Consider the following 17761-nt stretch of genomic DNA (forward strand, 5'->3'; position numbering starts at 1 on the left):
GTGCAGCAACCAGCAGCTGGAAATCAGCAGCTTAGAAACTGCTCATGTTTACGTCAGAATGTTTTAAAGTTCAATAGCTCCACAAGCGCGAAGGCTCGGCAGCAACTTAACAAACCTGTCCTTGATTGCATCAGAAAGAGAGGAGAAGTGGTCCGGTAGAGTCCAGCTGAAGATGTAGCTTCAGTGGCCCAATTAGGATCTGATAATAACTTGTTTAAAACAAAAACTTTAGTGGCTAAGATTCCCAATCACTCGCTGCATGTCACTCATCGAACACAAGAGGGCAGCAGAGACCTGCTGAATGAATCATGTGATCTGTTTGTTCTTCTCCTGTGTTGATGTTTGAGTCTCTGACCTTTATGAAAAACAGAGAGAGGACCGTTTGGTGTTTGTGATGTCTTCATAAAGGTCGTGAATGAAATGTCAGCATTAGAGAGGCCGAGTGCTAAAAAGACAGTTTGGCTCCAGTTTGACTTCTGAGTCGTAAATATCCAATTAGTGGACATCTTTGTGGACAAACCTGTGATTAAATGACTGATTTAATTTGCTCAACAAACAGTGGATTAGGGGAATGATTTCAGCTCTCTTTTGATTGACATGTGGTTGACCTTTGCCCCCTCAACATGACGGACTGCCTTGCTGTGTGCTCGCACCTAATCACCGGTCAAAGTCTGCTCTCCGGCTGGCAGAGTCAGTACAAGCAGAGTGTGTTGTTGTCGCTCAGTCTTTGTGCTCCTGTCGACCTGTCAACGACATCATGCTGCTCCGGACTGCGCTCCTGCTCCTCCTCTGTGTGTCTGCGGCCATTTGTGCCACTCTAGGCCACTACCAGGCCCGAGCGGAGGAGGAGGACGAGGAGGCTCCTGCTGTCACAGATGCAGCAGATTTCGATGCAGCTCCTGCCGACGTCGCAGTGGATGACCCCCCTGCAGCTGAGAAACCTGCATCTAATTCCCTCTTTAATTTAATGAACAATTTAGGGGCAGAAGCTGATAACCCAGCTGCAGACAAACCTGAAGTGGAGGAAGAGCCAGAGACAAAAAGTGAGGCCCCTGCTGTGGAAACATTTACAGGTGAAGATGTAACCGAGACACAACCTTCTGAGGAGGAAACTGTCACTCAGCAGAAACCCGCCGAGGAAGAAATCGCCCAGGAGAAAACATCCGACGAATCCCGTCAGACACCTGCTCAAGAGGAGGAAGAGGACAACGAAATCAAAGCAGTCCAGACCGACGAGGCCCTGAGCAGCACGCCGTTGGCTCAGGAAGAGAGGAGCAGCTGGAGCTTCAACTCGATTCGAAATAGTTTACAAAACATGCACGGCTACTTTGAGTCCATGGTGGAGCTGGTGGGGGGAGAGGGTGGCGTGTGCCAGTACAAGTGCCGATACGGTAAGAGTTCATCTTTTAACTCTTCATGTGTGCTCAGAGATGTCTAATCAGCGGAGAACTTGCAGATCTTTTTTTCCTAAAAGTCAATATAATTATATTCTCCACATCCAATTTTCATCTGCCTCCCAAGTGTTTGTTTTTTGCACGTTTGAATTAGGACAGAAATTCTGTAAGTTGATCGTTTCATCGTGTGTATTCAAATATTCATTTGCTTGTTTTGCACACTTTAGAATCTAAATCAATCAATCAACCAATCAACCAACCCCTCTGCTGTCAGTTTATCTGCTACGTGTTATCTGAGACAGAGAGGCTGCTGATAATGAAACCTGAACACGTCGTGGTTATCAGTCTGGAAGGCAGATGTACTTACAGTTATGCAATCAATGCAGATGTTCTCGAACAGAAGTCACATCTTATCAGAGATACACGGTTATGTAGGTACATGACGACATGCTGAGGTCATTAATGGGCCTTCGCTTTTTTAACAGGAGAGACTCCTCAGCCTCGTCCCGGCTACCAGCTCCCCGAGCCCAACGGCTGCAGCTCCTCTCTGGTTGGATTCCAGGTGAATGCTGCTGTAGGTGGCCTGTTCAGCCCGGCTGACCCAAAGAAATGATGTGTACGTGTTCTGACGTGTTCTGACTCACGCTCTGTCTCGTGACAGCTCGACATGGGGATCCCGGCGATGAAACAGTGCTGCGACCAGCTCGACGTGTGCTACGACACCTGCGGAGCGAGCAAGTACGACTGCGACTCTAAGTTTCGCTCGTGTCTTCATGCCCTCTGCTCCGACGTCAACAAGAGCCTGGGCTTTGTGTCCAAGGTGGAAGGTGAGTTATCTGATATTTTAAGTCCTGTGCGAAGCTGTTTGAGGCTTCCACGAGTGCAGCTGTAGAGAGGACAACAAAGTGTGTGTGACGCTCTCAGTTTTATCAGCATCACTGCAGGGATTCAGACACTACAAATGTCAGAGAGCGCTTTTAAAGACCTGAGTGTCTACCAACCCACAACATGTCAAATAAAGACATCCAGTCCTTTTCTTTGTGGTCTGCATAAGCTCTGTTTTAAATCTGCTCTCCTTGTGATGTCACAGTGGGATTCCCCTCCCCTCCCCTGGTGTCTCTTATTAGAAAGTGTATTTTTGATAATATGTGACCTTTAAACTCAAGGTTGTGCCTGCTGATGTTTAGTGTAACTTCACGTCCTCTGTTTAGGTTTTGGACATCTTTTCCTCTTTTCTTGCTCCAGCAGAATCTGCAGGATGGTTTTAACATCTTTGATACTTTTCTCTCTTCTCGCCCCCCCTCTCTCGTCTCCTCCTCGCAGCCTGTGAATCGATGGCCGACACCCTCTTCAACACAGTGTGGACTCTTGGTTGTAGGCCGTACATGAACAGCCAGAGGGCGGCGTGTGTCTGCGCGGGAGAGGAGAGGGACGAACTGTGACACTGGACGCTTTCACAAAAATACCTTCCCCACAGATCAGACTGTGTATTTATAGACTCTTTGTGAAGGAGCTCTCTTGAAGAGGAGTTCAAAAAGATGTACGCGGGAGGGAATGTAAATGAGCCGTTTCTCAGGTTTTTCTCGGCGAATATCTTTCAAAATGTGAACGAGTCCCTCACACACCTTCCTCCGTCTGTTTTTAGGCCTCTATGACTCCATTATCGTTAATTACTGTGATGACTCCAAACAAACTGCCTGATGGGAAGGATTCTGTAGTTTTACTTTCCCCTGGATACAGAGACAAAATCATTACTGTGATGCACATGCTTCTCTGTGTCTGCCTGGAACGATTACGACACCTTGTTAGTGCTTGTTATTTTCACATGAATGAATAATCTGCTCAGAAGCGTTTAACTGAAACGATTGATGCGAGCTGAAACGTCTGATTTATGAAACGTGCATAAATGACTCGAATGTCCGACGTCCTCCACGGCTATCGATTAAACAAAAAAAAAGTCTGTCCCGGGATGTTCCACTGGTATATTTCAAGTCAGTGTGAAGCGGCGTAAATCATTAACCGGTTTCATAAATCCACTAAATCTTCATGCTGTAATCGAGCCGGATGAAGTGCCTCGAACGGGTGACCTAGAAAAGGCATCCTTCATGCTTGTACTTGTTACAAATGGACTGTGGCCCCTCTGACTGATTTCTAATAGAAATGTCATTCACTTTAATGTCAGGAAATTGCTCTGCCAGGCAAAGTGGCAGAGAGGCACAAACTTGGATGTATTGAGCAGGACTGGAGTGATTTTCAGCAGCACCGTGACTGACACTGAGCATAAATAGTAATATGAGACTTTTTTTCGGTACATTATTATGTGTATGTACGAGAGAAGACCAACACGCCACCAGATCATCTGGACTCGTGTGCCTTGGTAGGTTTTATAAAGGCAGGGTCAGTCCTTTCAGATTCCTGTTGAAGTTGTCTTTAGGTCCTGACAGAAATTAATAACTCAGGTTCTCTGAAAAAGGAACAAATAAAATCCATCATCTGTATCAGTCTGTAAAAACTTGGACCAATGTCTGCCACGAGGTACCAATCTGATGAACCAATCACAGGCCTCCATGTCTCCCTGCTCATTCCCTTCTCTCGTGCACAAGCTCACACTCAAAGCTATGACAGTCTTCATACTGTGAGTTTACTTACCGCTGAATGAGACGTGTAGTTTTTTGTGCAAGTACGTGAGGGGGCGTGGCTTTAGAGGGTGTACGGGGATGGGGGGGGGGGTGCAGAGGGAGCACTGAGGGAATGCTACTTTCACAATCATCGGGATAACTTGAAATAAAACGAGTCGCTCCTTGTGGTCTCCTGAATTGTGTTCAATGTGTTTACTATAAAGTTCAGAACATTACTTGTCAGTATTTCTACCTTGAACAGCCGTAACAGTTTTCATGCCTGTGTGTGATGTGCACGTTTATGAATAGATGTGTTTTTCATTTTAGATCATAACAGTAACAAAGCAGGAAGTTGCACCTCAAAACAAACCGTCACTTATTTAAATTAGCTCACGAGCGTCGTGCTGAAGTACTCTACAACAAGATGGCTGCTTATCAGTGTGTGTACTGTAGCGTGGTAATTCAACAACGTGCACATTTCCACGTGCACTGGAGTATAAATGTCAAGTCTGGATGTTTATTGATGTCCTTTCTTAGGAATTATTGAACCAACCAAACTGAATTAGCATTTTTATAAAAAGTTCAGCTGCATTCAAAAACGATTTTTCCGTGTAAACGATAAAAGATCGTCTAAAGTGGAAGGAAAGGGGGACAGTTGAACTCGTCAGTCAGTGTAAACAGGGCTTTGCATCATCTGTCATGTCATTGGACATTGGTGCGGCTGTGATCAGTTGGTCAAGTTGCATCATCGGATGCGTATGAATGAGTTGGATCATCCATCAGTGTGAATGTAAAAGCACTTCAGGTCATCAGAAGACTAGAAACATTTAAATCCATTAAATGAATTTAATAATATAAATGAAAGTATACAAACGTCAGGACTCTTTCGTGTCCCGTCTGCCAGTTAAATGATTCTGGTCGGGTCATGTGATCATCTCAATGTGACTCTGCAAATATGATGTTTTTGTAATCACGGTTTCTGGCTCGTCATGGTGGCGTGATCGGTGGCTTCCTGTTTATCCTCACGGCTCAGGCAGGATGAAGATGGGACCTCCGCTCAGCGTGTGCTTCTCCCGAGCTTCACCGCTCCGAACCTCTCGGCGAGCGCGTCCCAGACAACGGCGTGCACAGCGGGAGTCTCCGGCTCCACACACCAGCACCTGACAGTGCAGGAACACTTGCTGCAGGCAGAAGAGACAGAGACTCCATCACACAGCCTTTACAGTATAGACGTACACACACACACACACACACACACACACTTGCCAGCTGGCTCCCAGCATGCAACTGTTACTCACTCGGTTGTCCTTGCCAATGAACTTGAAGACAGGGACCTGGTAGTGCTTAGAGAGCTGGTCCTTCGATGAGTACTGAGTCACCGTTTCATCAGAGATGCACCTGAACGCCGAGCCAAGAAAGGAGAAGTAGGTTATCTTAGCGCAGCGCTCAGTGATTCATGCTAATCCCAAACAGACCACTTCATCAAGGTCAGCTGTCCCACGCTGCGGAAACACTTCATCTCTCGCAGGAAAGCCATTCTTACTGTGAAATGAAAATCACTCTGATTTTATAGGTGAAACAGGATGGTGATAACTCTCCACGTAATGAGGCTGCGTGTTCCCCGTGTCCATTTTTCTCTTCCTTCCACAGTAATAGTCGAGAAGTCAGTGGCATTTTTCACTTGACATTTCCTTGCAGGAGGAGAGATTTCCTGCCCTGAAACTGTCAGAGGGGCGGAGAGACACAGCAGCTGGGGTTGGATGTGTCTGGTGTTTATTATGAGGAATGATGATGATGCAGGATTTAAAAAACGATTTCATTGTGAGTGAAAGGAACGCCCTTCAGTATACAGTCAGGCAACTTTGCACACAGTATGAATGTCGAACATTAAAATAAAGCATGGAAATGAAGCTCAGCTCAGGTCTACGATGTCGGAAGTCTCTGGAAGAGTGAAACCTTTAATCATGATTAGAGGGTTTAAAAAACAGGAAACAATTATAACAAGTTGCAGCTTTTTTTTCTGGTTTACCTAAAGGTCTTTTACTTTCTCTGCTTTCACACTTGCAGAGAAGCTGCACACACCAGCTGTGGGTGATAAAAAAAAAATAAAAAAAACAACACATTTTTCTCTCCGGCTTCACCCAGAATTTTGCCAAGTAAAATTCCCATGTGAAGTCAGCGCGAGCCAACAAGAGGAACAGCTGATTAAAGCAAATACTCAGGCAGGAGCGAGCGTGAGGGGTTGGCTGTGTTTACATCCTGTGACCGATGCATGACCATAAAAGGGCGGCTGTGGTAGAGTGGGTTGTCTCTCAACCAACCAACCAACCAACCGAGGTCAGGGGTTCGATCCCCAGCTCCTGCAGCAACATGTCCGATTCAGGCGAGACACTTAAACCCCAAGTTGCTCCCGCTGCTTCATCGGCGGCGTATGAACGGTATCAGCTACGTGTGATTAAACAGCAGCCTCTACCGTCAGTGTGTGAATGTGGACGTGTGACCTGCGGTGGTTTCAGTGAAAGTTTTAGAAAATACTAAATGATCATTTCCTGCACATAATGGAACCACCTTCATTCGTCTCCCTGCTCTCTTGTTGATGCTGTTTTCGTGCCAAACTGCAGATTTGATATGAAATCAAACTCTGTTTCTTCGTCTACTTTGGCATCTTTTGTTTCACATCATCTCTCTTCTCCTGATGCTGCTTCCTCTTCTTTCAACAGGAAAAGTCCCGTTGTAACGGTGCATGTGTAAACTCAAATGTTGGGACATAGAAGAAGCAGCTCTTCACGACTCACCCGTCTTTGATGAGGTAATACTTGAGGGCCTGGTCAGCTTTGGGCCCCGGCGTGGCGAAGCAGCTCTCCACCAGAGCGGACAGGCCGTCCAGCCTCTCCTTCGGCTCCACGCCGAAGAACAGGGAGTCGTGCAGGCGGAGCTGCGGTAGGGTGCGGTAAGACTCGGAGAACTCTGCGCTCTTGAAGAGCTCCAAGGCGAAGGGAAAGACTCCCTCGCTGTGGCTCGCCAGCTCCAGGGCCGAGCTGCGCAGACTGGCCTGGTATCCGTCTGACACCTGGTACTCTCGAGGGAACTCGCAGGTGACCGGGAGAAGCAGCTTACTGGTGCGGACTATCAAGTCCCTGCTGCTGCTTGGGCTGCTCCTGGGGAGGCCGGTCACCAGGTTGGTCCCCACAATCTTGTCATCTGTCACCTGCAGGGTCAACAAGTCAGATCAGTGCACAGGCAGACTGGACAATCAACGCGCTGATGGAATAAAGCACAGATAAATAAAATGTGAGGAACAGGAAAGTGTCACAGATTAAACTGATTTTTACGAAAACTAAACTTTCATAAAAATCCCTGAAAAAGCTGAACAGCTCAAGACAAAGACTTGAAACCAAACACTCTGAGGTGAAGGATAGTGAGGCTGCTGCTCAGACTGCAGATATACAGATGATCCGTCCCACCTCCACCACGGTGCCGCAGGTCTTCAGGCTGAAGCTGAGGTTGACGTGCGTGCCGTTAGAGACGCCTTTGCAGGACGAGTTGGACAAGCTGAGCTCCAGTCCTCCAACGAGGTCTTTGGGCACGGACACCACGATGGAGCTGGACTCACACTGCACTGGCACTGGAATAAGACGACAGCGCTTTATGACGTTACTGTGCACTGGAACAATTACAAGGAGTGTGAAATGATCTGATGTGATTCAAAGCCTGACGACTTTGTTCATTATCCAAAATGTTTGCACAGAGATATTCAAGTCTCTGGGATCAGACGTTGTGTGTCTTACTGATTGCTCCTTTAAATCTGCTACATAAAAACAGAACGATGATTACGTCCTGCTGGAAAGAAGATTAAAAAAAAAAACATTTTTTAATTATAAAGTCTGCAGCCAAGTTGTTCCACTGCTAATGTCTTTAAATAATAACAACCCCGCTGCACTGAGAACTTCATATATCACTGATAGCCTGAAGAAATGCATCATGGTCTTGGTAACCTTTTCTATGGAGAACACATTTCCAGATCTGTCGTGTCAGCGAGCCGAGCTGTCTCATCCGTCTTCTGGCTTTAAGACTCTCTTCTCTGACACACAGCAACACAAACACACACGCTGATACACACCCTGACATGTGCGTTTATCCTCTCCCAGCTCCAGCCCTCTGGGACAGTGGCACTGATACGAGTCCGGCAGCGAGGAGCAGCCGTGGCTGCAGCCTCCGTTGTTAACGTGACAGCCTGCTATCTCTGCAAAAGAGGAAGAGCAGCGTGTGTTTGGCTGCTTAAATCCTCTCAGTATGACTTTCATGATCAGAGCTCAGGCGTACCTCTGCAGTGGAGTGCGTCCTGGTCCAGCACGCGGCCCGGTCCACACTCACAGCGTCTGGAGCCTTTGGTGTTCACACACACCTCAGCACAGCCGCCGTTAGCCTTCTCACATTCATCCACGTCTGAAGGTGAGACACACAGCGAGCACACCTGGGTCAGCTTCACTCACACAGGAAGCTTGTTCATAATGGACTGAGTACACGATGAGTGGAGTTTATAACCTGGAGGTAATTCACTTTTAGTTGCAGAGAAGAGGACAATAAATCATCTTTAAAGTCCTTTAAACGTGTGTTTATTGTGCTGAGAGGGCCTGTAAAGAAATACTGCAGGGAGGAAATAAAACGCAGGGACACAAAGTTTGAAAGCTGCAGAGTGTGGTGAAAGACAGAGAGCAAAGATGGAGGAGTGAAGAAGTTATCTCTGAGACAGGGAAAAGCCTGATGGGTGAATAAGGAGGAAGTGGAGGGAGCAGAAGAAGCAACAGAGTGCTGTAATGATACTGGATCCCTTTGCTTCTCTGAGAGCTTCATCTCATTAAGAGACACAAACACGTCTGTTTGACAAAGACTTCCATGAACATGAATCAACACAAAGAAAATCCTCTGATTGTTTTCTCTTGTTATTGTTGACAATTTTCTGTCCTCGTTTGTAACACAGTGTATCCTACTTTCCTTCCTTCCTTCCTTCCTTCCTTCCCCCCGTTGGTCTCACTCACCCAGGCACGTTTGTCTGTCCGGTCCCAGGACGGTTCCAGGTCCACAGCGACAGTCCGGCTCCAGACATCTTGGACCTTTACAGTCCACCTCGTCACAGATGTCGTAGAAATCTGTGCAGCACAGAAACCTTTTAAAGTATGTCTTGCTTTAGTGTAAGGTGAAAATGCCTTTCATTGTTTCTGTAAGCTCATTTCTCAGGAGGAAGAACTAAAAGCATTGGAGGAAAATAGAGAAATATACTTAAAGACCCTGAAAAAGATGTTTACATTGGCTTTAAATCTCTGCTTAAACTGAACTTTAATATTTTCATCTGAGTTTAAATTCTGATCTTTCTCACAGTTCAGCCCTCTGGCAGGGAGAATCTAATGAATTTGGTCCACTCCAGCTCTCGCTCTGGGCGTCAGGATTTCAGTGTATCAGATGGGCTTACTCACGGCCGCAGTAAACGTGGAAGCAGACCGAGGGTCTGGGCAGACGATACACAAAGTATCCTGCGGCGCAGGCCTTCACATCCACGCTGGCGTTCCACTGGCAGCAGTTTCCGTTGAAGCTGGCGCAGACGGGCAGGGTGACGACGCCCTCGCCGGGCTGAGGGTGGCTGCCTTTGAGCCAGATGGGAGCATGCGTGCCACAGTGATTCTCAGAGATGCAGAAGGTGGGCATGGCGTCCCCTGCCATGCCGGTGAAGCGGTACCACTCTCCCGACACGTGGCTGTCGCACAGAGGCACGCCGGACGACTTGTTGACGTGGTAGTCTGTGTTCCTCCAGGGTTCGTTCAGGCTGATGTAGGCAGAGCAAGGGTCCAGGGCTGAGGCACGACAGAGGAACAATCATTATTTGCATGGATGACTTTAATTTTGTGTTATGAGCAGTGGATTTATTTCATGCTAATTTTGCACAAATAATAAAAGTTTTCGTCTCGTTTATTGGAGCTGCGATCCACCAGCTGTTTGGATGAGCTGCTAAAACATTATGAACGTACAAACAAGCAGCTTTACTGTTAGTTCACTGAATCATCCGTGGTGCGTGGAATTCTGGGAAGCATTTTTCATGTCCCTGTAAGGAAACACATCCTCAAGGTGTGCAGCCGTTGGATCAGCTGTGAGATATTCCAGCAGCTGTGTAACTCAAGGAAAGATTCAACTTTCTGCTTAATTACAGACACTATATCTTCTGCAAATCTTCACTGGCCACTTGAGTAAACTTGTTACCATGAAGCAAACCTCTGGACCATCAAGATAAATAGTAACGCTGAGTCAATTCTAATTCTGCTAAAAGCCAACGAGCCATCCACAAAGAGCCCTTTATCCAACGAGTTGTGTCAGTGGTGACTGCGTCTCTGCAGAGTCAGGAGAACGAGTGCACGAGCAGCACAGCGATCAATAGTCTTTCCCCCTTTTCATGCCCTCTCAAGAGTGTAATTAAGAAGCAGACGTAAAACAAAAGGGAGGCATGAAGGGAGTGGGCAGAATGGGCAAGAGTTTGTGTTAATCACTGAGACTCAGCAGGGATGACCTCACACAGCAGGACGCACTAAAGCATCTTCAGAGGCAGGCCGGGGCCAGGAAGCCTGACAGCTGACAACCAGCACTTAGTACCACAGGCTTTAACCTGATTGGTCAACATAAACTATCCAACAAAAGCGCCGTAACGAAGCTGAGCCGTCATCACGTCTTCGTTCATTCATTCCAGGACGGCGTCGTGCGGTTGTCCCGGTCTGTGAGCACGGCAGAGCAGGAGCTTCACATACACACAAGTCAAGACATGCACGCACACAGCGCTGCACAAACCGTCTCGCCTCTGATACTACAACCAAAGTCGATTCAGAGGGGAGATCACGTCGACCCCTTCTTACACCTCGACGACATTCAGACTGAAGGTGAAACATCAGAGGAGTGAAAAACACTCAGAAACATGAAATCACTACGTCTTCAGTCAGTCCTTCAAGGAGCCGATTTCCTAATTTCACAAGAGATTTAAAATGTGTTGTGTGATTTGGTAATCACTACAATGTCATCAAACTGTTCATTTTCTCGCTCCGTCTTAATCTTCTTACTACCTGCTGCTCCTGTAAAAGCAGGGGGATCAATTCCCTGCTTGGCCGACTGACAGCCTAAACGATCCGCTTTTTCAGACGTGCGGTTCGACTGACCAAGTGTTAGCCGGAGCAGCACAGGAGGGGCAGAGGACAGCGCTGACTCATGCTGGTGTATGCTAATGGGAGCATTAAATCTTCCAGATGGGGCTTGAATGACTTCATTTGGCTGTTTAAAGGGGACGTGGAGCCGAGCCCGGACAGAGTCAGACGCTGCACTCATGAAGACCAAACAGAGTCCAGTGTTGTGGCTCGTCCTCAAAGCGTGTTAAGGCCTACAAAGCCTGATTAAAGAGGACATATCATTTTCATTCTCTGTCTTTTCAAACAGCGCCCCCCTGTGGTCTACATGAAACATCTGTGTTTCTGAGCTTTGGTCCAAATACAACATGAATCAAGCAGCAGAGGAGGTTTGTGACCCTGTAGAAACCAGCTCTCTCAGAAGGCTCCGTTTTGGTGTGTGTGTCTCTTTAAATGCAATAAGCCCCGCCCCCACAAGTTTTTCAATAGACATCACTCCTTTGCTAGCGAGAATAAAATGGCGGACCTGCTCAAACGTTTTACTCCAGGCTGGAGGTGGAGTCCATGGGTGGAGATACCAGGGGTGGGAAGGGTGATGTCCCACTGTGACATCACAAGGAGAGCACGTTTGAAACGGAGCATTTTTCTCCGTGTTGTCAGACTTCTGCACACCACAAACAAAAGCCTGGATGGCTTTATTTCACATTTTGTAGGTGGGTACGTAAACACTGTAAAAGTGGATTCATCATGTCTTTCTTTTCTTTTAGCAAGCGACCGTGGTTTACATCCAAATCCTTCCAGCATTAACAGATAAAGAGGATGAAACATGCCTGATTTGTTTGTTCCCAAAGAGAACAGAAAATAAAGAGCCACAAACATCATCACTGCTCTTTAAAAAAAGATGAAACACAGAAGAGACTTACCGACACCTGCAGCCACAAGCGCCTCCTGCAGCAGGCTGGTAAGCATCAAGAGAATCATGATGTGCGTCTCCGAGCTGCAGGAATCATAAGAAACAAACACAGGACTGAGTGAAGCCTGCTCTGCTTCATCCTCACAGGAAGAGTGTTTCTTTAAAGGCACCTCTTATCAGTTTGTGTCTCATTGTCATGCCTCTGTCTCACCTTGACCTCCTGACCTTTTCTCTCTCCCCAGACCGCAGAGACAGGACCCTCCTCCCATTGTTTCAGAACGGACTGCATCTCTCTCTCTCTCTTGAAACAACCCAAATACAGTTTTTTTAAACACTTTTAAAAGTCCTAAATCTTCCCTTCGTCCCCCTTCTTGTTTTTAAGGCTAAAGTAAAAGAGGGTAATGATCTAAATCTGCAGCAGCACGATGATCTTCTCAGTGTCGTGCTGAAGCCGCTCTCACCTGCAGGGTCTCCTCCCTCAGACCCTCACAGAGAACTCCTCTCCTCCTATTACAGCTCATGACCGGACCAGCGAGGGAACTGTCTGAAGGTGTTGCACTTCTCCACTTAAGAAACCATCCGAATTAACCTGATGCTGCCGCGTCTCATATGTAATTAAATCAGTGCCGACATTAATCCCAGAGGCTGTTAGAAGAAATGAGGTGGATCGTGTCGTTCTTCTGTGATTACTCCGGGAGATAAGACCCCGTTAGACCTCCTGACTGCAAGTCTCCGTGGCACAGTCAGATCCAATCTAGACTTTATTACACCTCTGCTTTAGAACAGCGCCAAAGACAGAATGTAGAAACTTTAAAGGTGTCTTTAGCTTTACGAGTCAATGCTTGTGATCACTTTCTAATTGAATTTCCAGCAGTTTGGTTTGTGTCAGCTTGGTTAGACATTTTGTATTCAGATATTCTATGGAGGTCACAGGATGTTGCGCCCGTGTGCAGAGGACGCAGTCCTCCAGCGCTTTTACTCCGCAGGTCACACCGACCCATCACACACTGATGGAAGAGTTCACTTCACTCAAGCCAAAAACACATTTCTGCTTTTTTACGTGCATAAAAGCAGCCAAAGTTGTTTTTTTCTACACTGCTAACATTCAAATCTTTAACAGTTTATTTCTGATTTATAGTCACACATTTCTCCTCACACCTATTAGGAGCCAGATTAGCTTGATGAGGCCAGTTAAGCATCTTATTTAAAGATGTAAAAAGCCCAAATAAGCTTGTAATAAGTGAAAAGCTGCCAGTGTGACGAGCTAATTATACTGAAGTGTCTTGAAATGAGACGGACTAATTTGGAAAGTTTTTCTCATTTCAGGATGTACATACCCTTAACTTCCCTTAAAGCTCTTTGGACATTTAAAGGAATAGAAAGCCTTTCCCTTTTTTAAAAATTTTTTTTTTTTTATAAACGCTTCGATTTTTGGTTTTGGGTACTCGTCCTAACATCCCATCATAACCACACATTTCTTAAAGCACCTTCTTGTATGCGAACAGCTCGTCCTCGCAGGTTTATCTCCTGCAGGATGTCCTGTGCAGGATGAGCTGGAGGCCAAGGAGAACCGGAGGAGGAGGTCGAGACCTTGAGAAGCGTCTTCTGGTAAATCTAATGTGCTCATCAATCACAACGCTTCACTCCCAGGAGAACCACAAACAAAACCTCCGCTGGACCACCGGCTCCAAAAACTGGATAAGGATTTTATTGATAATTGAATTACATATCTCTTTTATACATATTTCATAAATGATACAGGATTTTACATTTTTCTTTTTTGCCTGCCAACATTACAGCATCATATGTCAACAGAAGAAAAACGGACGAGAAGAAAAAACTCAAATAAAACAAAAGAGGTCCGAATGGAGTTCAAGAACGTTTCAATTCAATATTCTGCGTCACTCTTCAGGCGTTTTAAACATCTTATCGTAAATGCACACAAACAATGCATCGAAAACAGAAACACACTTTCAAAACAAAGAAGAAAAAGTTGTTATTTTTGGAAACGAAGGCGGGAGGGCGGATGAAATGGACGGGAGAGAGGAGGGACAAACGATTGGAGGCGCTCCCCCCCCCCACAAGATGAGCTTGACAGTTCTTCTGCGGATACAAACCAGGACCGAGGATGGAGGGAGGTCTTTGTTACTGGGGGGGTGAAATAAGGCGAAGATGGGGGTGAGGTTTGGTGAGGTGTGAGCAGTTGGTTGGCTGGGATTTAAAGTCAGATCCTCTGCCCCGTTATAACTAGGAATCTCTACAAACCACGTTCTTAAATTATCTTTGCAAGTTGTTTTTTTTTTGTTGTTTTTTTCCTTTTTGGATAAATCATCTTTTTTTTTTTCACATAATTTCTCATGTAAACATACATTCATGCAACACCCTCTTTATAATAAAGTTTTTCCCTATATTTGATATATTTTTGTTTTTAGAAAAATCAACGTGAGAAGAAGACAAAAAAAAGAGCGAGAGAACAAAAAGGCAGTAAACGGCGGTGGCGTGATAACAAGGAGGAGGTGATGATGGAGAGAAACAGCAGAGGGGAGGATTGGACTGCAGACTGAGGCCTCTCACCTCCCACGGTACATCTCCAAGGAAACACCGTCGTCACTGTGTCGTGTGTGTGTGTGCGTGTGTGTGTGTGTGTGTGTGTGTAAATCGGCTTATTCAGGAATAAACGATGACTGCTGTGAAGTGCGATGTGGGCAGAATGGATTTTTGCGCTATTGACAAGGCAGTGATTAGGGGCAAGGGATTCATGAATATGATGATCTGAACTTTGCCCCAAGCGCACACACACACTCGCCAGCACATAGCCATTTACACACACACACAAACACACACACACACACACACACACACACACACACACACACACACAATGTCCACATTAAATGAAACCCTCCTGAGTGTGAAGGTTTCAATCCAATTTAGAGAAAAAACTTCTGCAATGATCTTATCATGCTGCTGATGAAATCACATTATAACATCGTCAGTCATGCAAAAGGCACCAGTTACCTTGGTGATAACACACACACACACACACACACACACACACACACACGAGTGAGGCCCAATCCTGCCTTGAGATCTGCATGGCTTACCTTTGATTCAATCTAAAATCATGCATTTTATTACAACACAAGGATATCTTCTGCAGGATTCAGCCAGCTATACACACACACACACACACACACACACACACACACACACACACACACACACACACACACACACACACACACACACACACACACACACACACACACACACACACACACACACACACACACACACACACACACACACACACACACACACACACATACACACAATGTTGAACTAAACGTCATGTTGATGTCTAAACGTCTTCCCCTCTGCAGAAGGCGTGGGACGTTATTTCATGCGAGCAGAGAAAGGCCCACCAATCCTCACCCTGAGCAACAAAAAAAATGCTGATAAAGCTTTTTTTTTGGGGAAAAATAAGACATGATAAACGTATGGCTTCTATAACCTTTGATTTACCCGATCAGGGGGATGAGACTTCAGCGAGATGTGTCAAGTAAAAAAATCAAACTATGATGGCATTAATGCTCCTACACATTCACAGATTTTCTACTGAGGGCGTACCACAGCATGCAGTCGACCCTGCGCTGCCATCAGGGGAGCAGGGGGGGGGGGGGGCAATACAGGAAGTGGGGGGGAGAAATCTCTGGCTTCATTTCATGATGATGAACGAATGATAAGATGACTCATGAGGGAGAATCATATAAAAACATCTGATGATGTCACGTGCTCGAGGGGAGGGGCTTCAGATGATGAAATTAGTTTTACTTCTTAGAGAAAACGTATAAAATATTTACGAGCGAGTCGAGGTGACGAGACGTTTAGTCGAACTCTCCTCCAGCATGCTGTTTGACATTTAACACACCTGTACCTTCGTCTGCCGTGTTCGTGTTCCTGACATCAGAGAACTCACATGATCACAAAGACGCCAATTTTCTGTTTTCGCCGAGAGCGATCGTTTCCAATCAGACCTTTGATGGACCAGACGTGGCTTCAGCGAGGTCGCCTGGGTGACAGGCATCAATAATCACGCAGGCGGTGATGTCATTAGCCGAGCTAGCTCAGCTCGCGCAGGAGAAGTCGCCCGACTCGTTTTTAAACGTCTCTGAGAAAGATCATGCGTGTTTGTCCTGATGTTGTCCAGAGACATTTCAAGAGGAGGGACTTAAACTGACTGAGTTTAAACAAAAGAAATCCTGCAGGTTTTTTGTTTTTTTTTGGAAACCAGACGTGCAAAATGACGAAGAAAGAAATGAGAGAATATCGGGAAAAAAGGAATCAGCGGTTTTCCTGTGTCGACCCGATCGGTGCGTCTCCGGCTGTCAGTCAAACCGATGGACGTGAGTGAAAGGTGTCAATGTGAGGCTCTCGTGTTATGAGGGAAAGATAGCGTTCGACGGGTCCTTCACTCGATGTGATGTAATGTTTGTTTGAGAGTTCCTCCCCCCACTCAGAAAAACTAGCCTCTGGTCATCTGTTTATTTGATTGTATACATATATATATATATTTATATTCTTCTCATAACAAATATACTATGGCTTTCAAAATAAAAAGTGCCAAAATATTTTTTTGGAATAAAAGAACACACAGTGATGTTGTTGTCGGTAGCACTCTCAGAATTGCGCAGACAGACCGGGCCGCTGAGGGACGTCAACAGGAAGAGGAAACGAGGCGTCGCCGTCGCCTACATCCTGCGAGTCCGGACAGGCTCCTGACAAAAGGTCACACTGGGAGGAACAGCTGTCCGTCACCTGGAGGAGGCGTGGCCTAAGGAGAGGGAGGCCGTCCTGATGGCGCGGCTGCAGTCGGGACGAACTTTGTAAACTTGAGCGTGAGATATAGAGCGCGTCCCGAGCGACAGTACAGCAGGTGTGTGTGGACAGTTTGACTGCAAGAGGAAGCAGGATGCTGCTGCGCGTCGACCCGCTGAGTGGCCGGGGTCGGTGTCCCGGCATGCCCTTAAAGTTCCTCACACACACACACACACACACACTCAACGGTAACCGCCCCCTCTGTGTGTCCTCTCTTCTGGAGTGTTTTTGCCCCCTGCAGGCCGTCCCTCTGTCCGGAGACATGAGGAGTATCCATCATCATCATCATTGTCCCGTTCATCCTCCCAACCACACGTCGTCTGTGACAGGTGTACAGTTCCTTTTCAGAATCCTCGCCGTTCCTCTGCGTCGTCTTTTGAGCCGTTTCACTTGCAGTTCCAACTGGATTTTCAGTCAGGAAAGAAAAGAGAGAAAAAAGGAGAAAAAAAAGAAAGAAAAAAAAAAAAAAAAGAGTAACTCCCACGGTCGAGAAAGGGATGGGAATATGGGGTGCAGGAGGGGATTAGGAAAGGAGGGGTTTGAGGGAATAGTTTGGGGTTAAGAAGGGTGTCGGACGGCCAGCGGGAGGAGGGAGAGGGAGTTGAAGGAGCCGAGAGAGGAGAAGGAGAAGGAGGTCACTTTTCCCATCAATTGTCGGTGAGCTGCTTAACTGGGAGCTGGAGCTGGAGCGGGTCCCGGAGACGCTTCAGATCTAACTCCACCTGGAGAGGTGGGATTAGGGGAGAGAGAGAGAGAGAGAGAGAGAGAGAGAGCAGAATGAAAGCAGGCAACAGAAAAGCC

General features: G+C 46.5%; 3 protein-coding genes across 5 annotated transcripts in view; 1 reads left to right on the top strand and 2 right to left on the bottom strand.

The window, feature by feature from the left end:
* Positions 1 to 147: 147 nt before the first annotated feature.
* pla2g12b (phospholipase A2, group XIIB) lies at positions 148 to 3892 on the top strand. 2 transcript variants are annotated; one of them, XM_079363568.1, is made up of 4 exons: positions 148 to 1391; positions 1880 to 1968; positions 2056 to 2221; positions 2718 to 3892. In XM_079363568.1, the coding sequence occupies exons 1-4, from the start codon at positions 758 to 760 to the stop codon at positions 2834 to 2836; spliced, it is 1008 nt and encodes a 335-aa protein (XP_079219694.1). In that variant the 5' UTR covers positions 148 to 757; the 3' UTR covers positions 2837 to 3892. The 2 variants fall into 2 exon arrangements, with proteins under 2 accessions (XP_079219694.1, XP_079219695.1); XM_079363569.1 differs by having other exon boundaries at positions 1880 to 1956.
* Positions 3893 to 4674: 782 nt separating this feature from the next.
* On the bottom strand, positions 4675 to 12468 carry oit3 (oncoprotein induced transcript 3). Its single transcript, XM_079363223.1, has 10 exons — positions 12294 to 12468; positions 12093 to 12166; positions 9487 to 9861; positions 9052 to 9162; positions 8336 to 8458; positions 8133 to 8255; positions 7477 to 7637; positions 6808 to 7220; positions 5311 to 5410; positions 4675 to 5193 (listed from the first exon to the last, which is right to left on the bottom strand). The coding sequence occupies exons 2-10, from the start codon at positions 12148 to 12150 to the stop codon at positions 5035 to 5037; spliced, it is 1623 nt and encodes a 540-aa protein (XP_079219349.1). The 5' UTR covers positions 12151 to 12166; positions 12294 to 12468; the 3' UTR covers positions 4675 to 5034.
* Positions 12469 to 13768: 1300 nt separating this feature from the next.
* The window catches only part of mcu (mitochondrial calcium uniporter), a 53170-nt gene continuing 49177 nt past the window's right edge, over positions 13769 to 17761 (bottom strand). For both annotated transcript variants that reach the window (XM_079362829.1, XM_079362828.1), the window contains exon 9: positions 13769 to 17682. In XM_079362829.1, coding sequence (XP_079218955.1) covers positions 17608 to 17682 — 75 coding nt within the window. In that variant the 3' untranslated portion in view covers positions 13769 to 17607. The remainder of the gene's footprint in view (positions 17683 to 17761) is intronic.

Source organism: Symphodus melops, assembly GCF_947650265.1.
Source record: "Symphodus melops genome assembly, chromosome: 15".
Lineage (NCBI taxonomy): Eukaryota > Metazoa > Chordata > Actinopteri > Labriformes > Labridae > Symphodus > Symphodus melops.

Coding starts and splice junctions, on each gene's coding strand:
- pla2g12b (XM_079363568.1), top strand. CDS start 758: ATGCTGCTCCGGACTGCGCTCCTGCTCCTCCTCTGTGTGTCTGCGGCC. Junction 1,392..1,879: donor CCAGTACAAGTGCCGATACG/GTAAGAGTTCAT, acceptor CTTTTTTAACAG/GAGAGACTCCTCAGCCTCGT. Junction 2,222..2,717: donor CTTTGTGTCCAAGGTGGAAG/GTGAGTTATCTG, acceptor TCCTCCTCGCAG/CCTGTGAATCGATGGCCGAC.
- oit3 (XM_079363223.1), bottom strand. CDS start 12,150: ATGATTCTCTTGATGCTTACCAGCCTGCTGCAGGAGGCGCTTGTGGCT. Junction 7,638..8,132: donor GGATAAACGCACATGTCAGG/GTGTGTATCAGC, acceptor GTCTTATTCCAG/TGCCAGTGCAGTGTGAGTCC. Junction 7,221..7,476: donor CCTGCGGCACCGTGGTGGAG/GTGGGACGGATC, acceptor TTGACCCTGCAG/GTGACAGATGACAAGATTGT.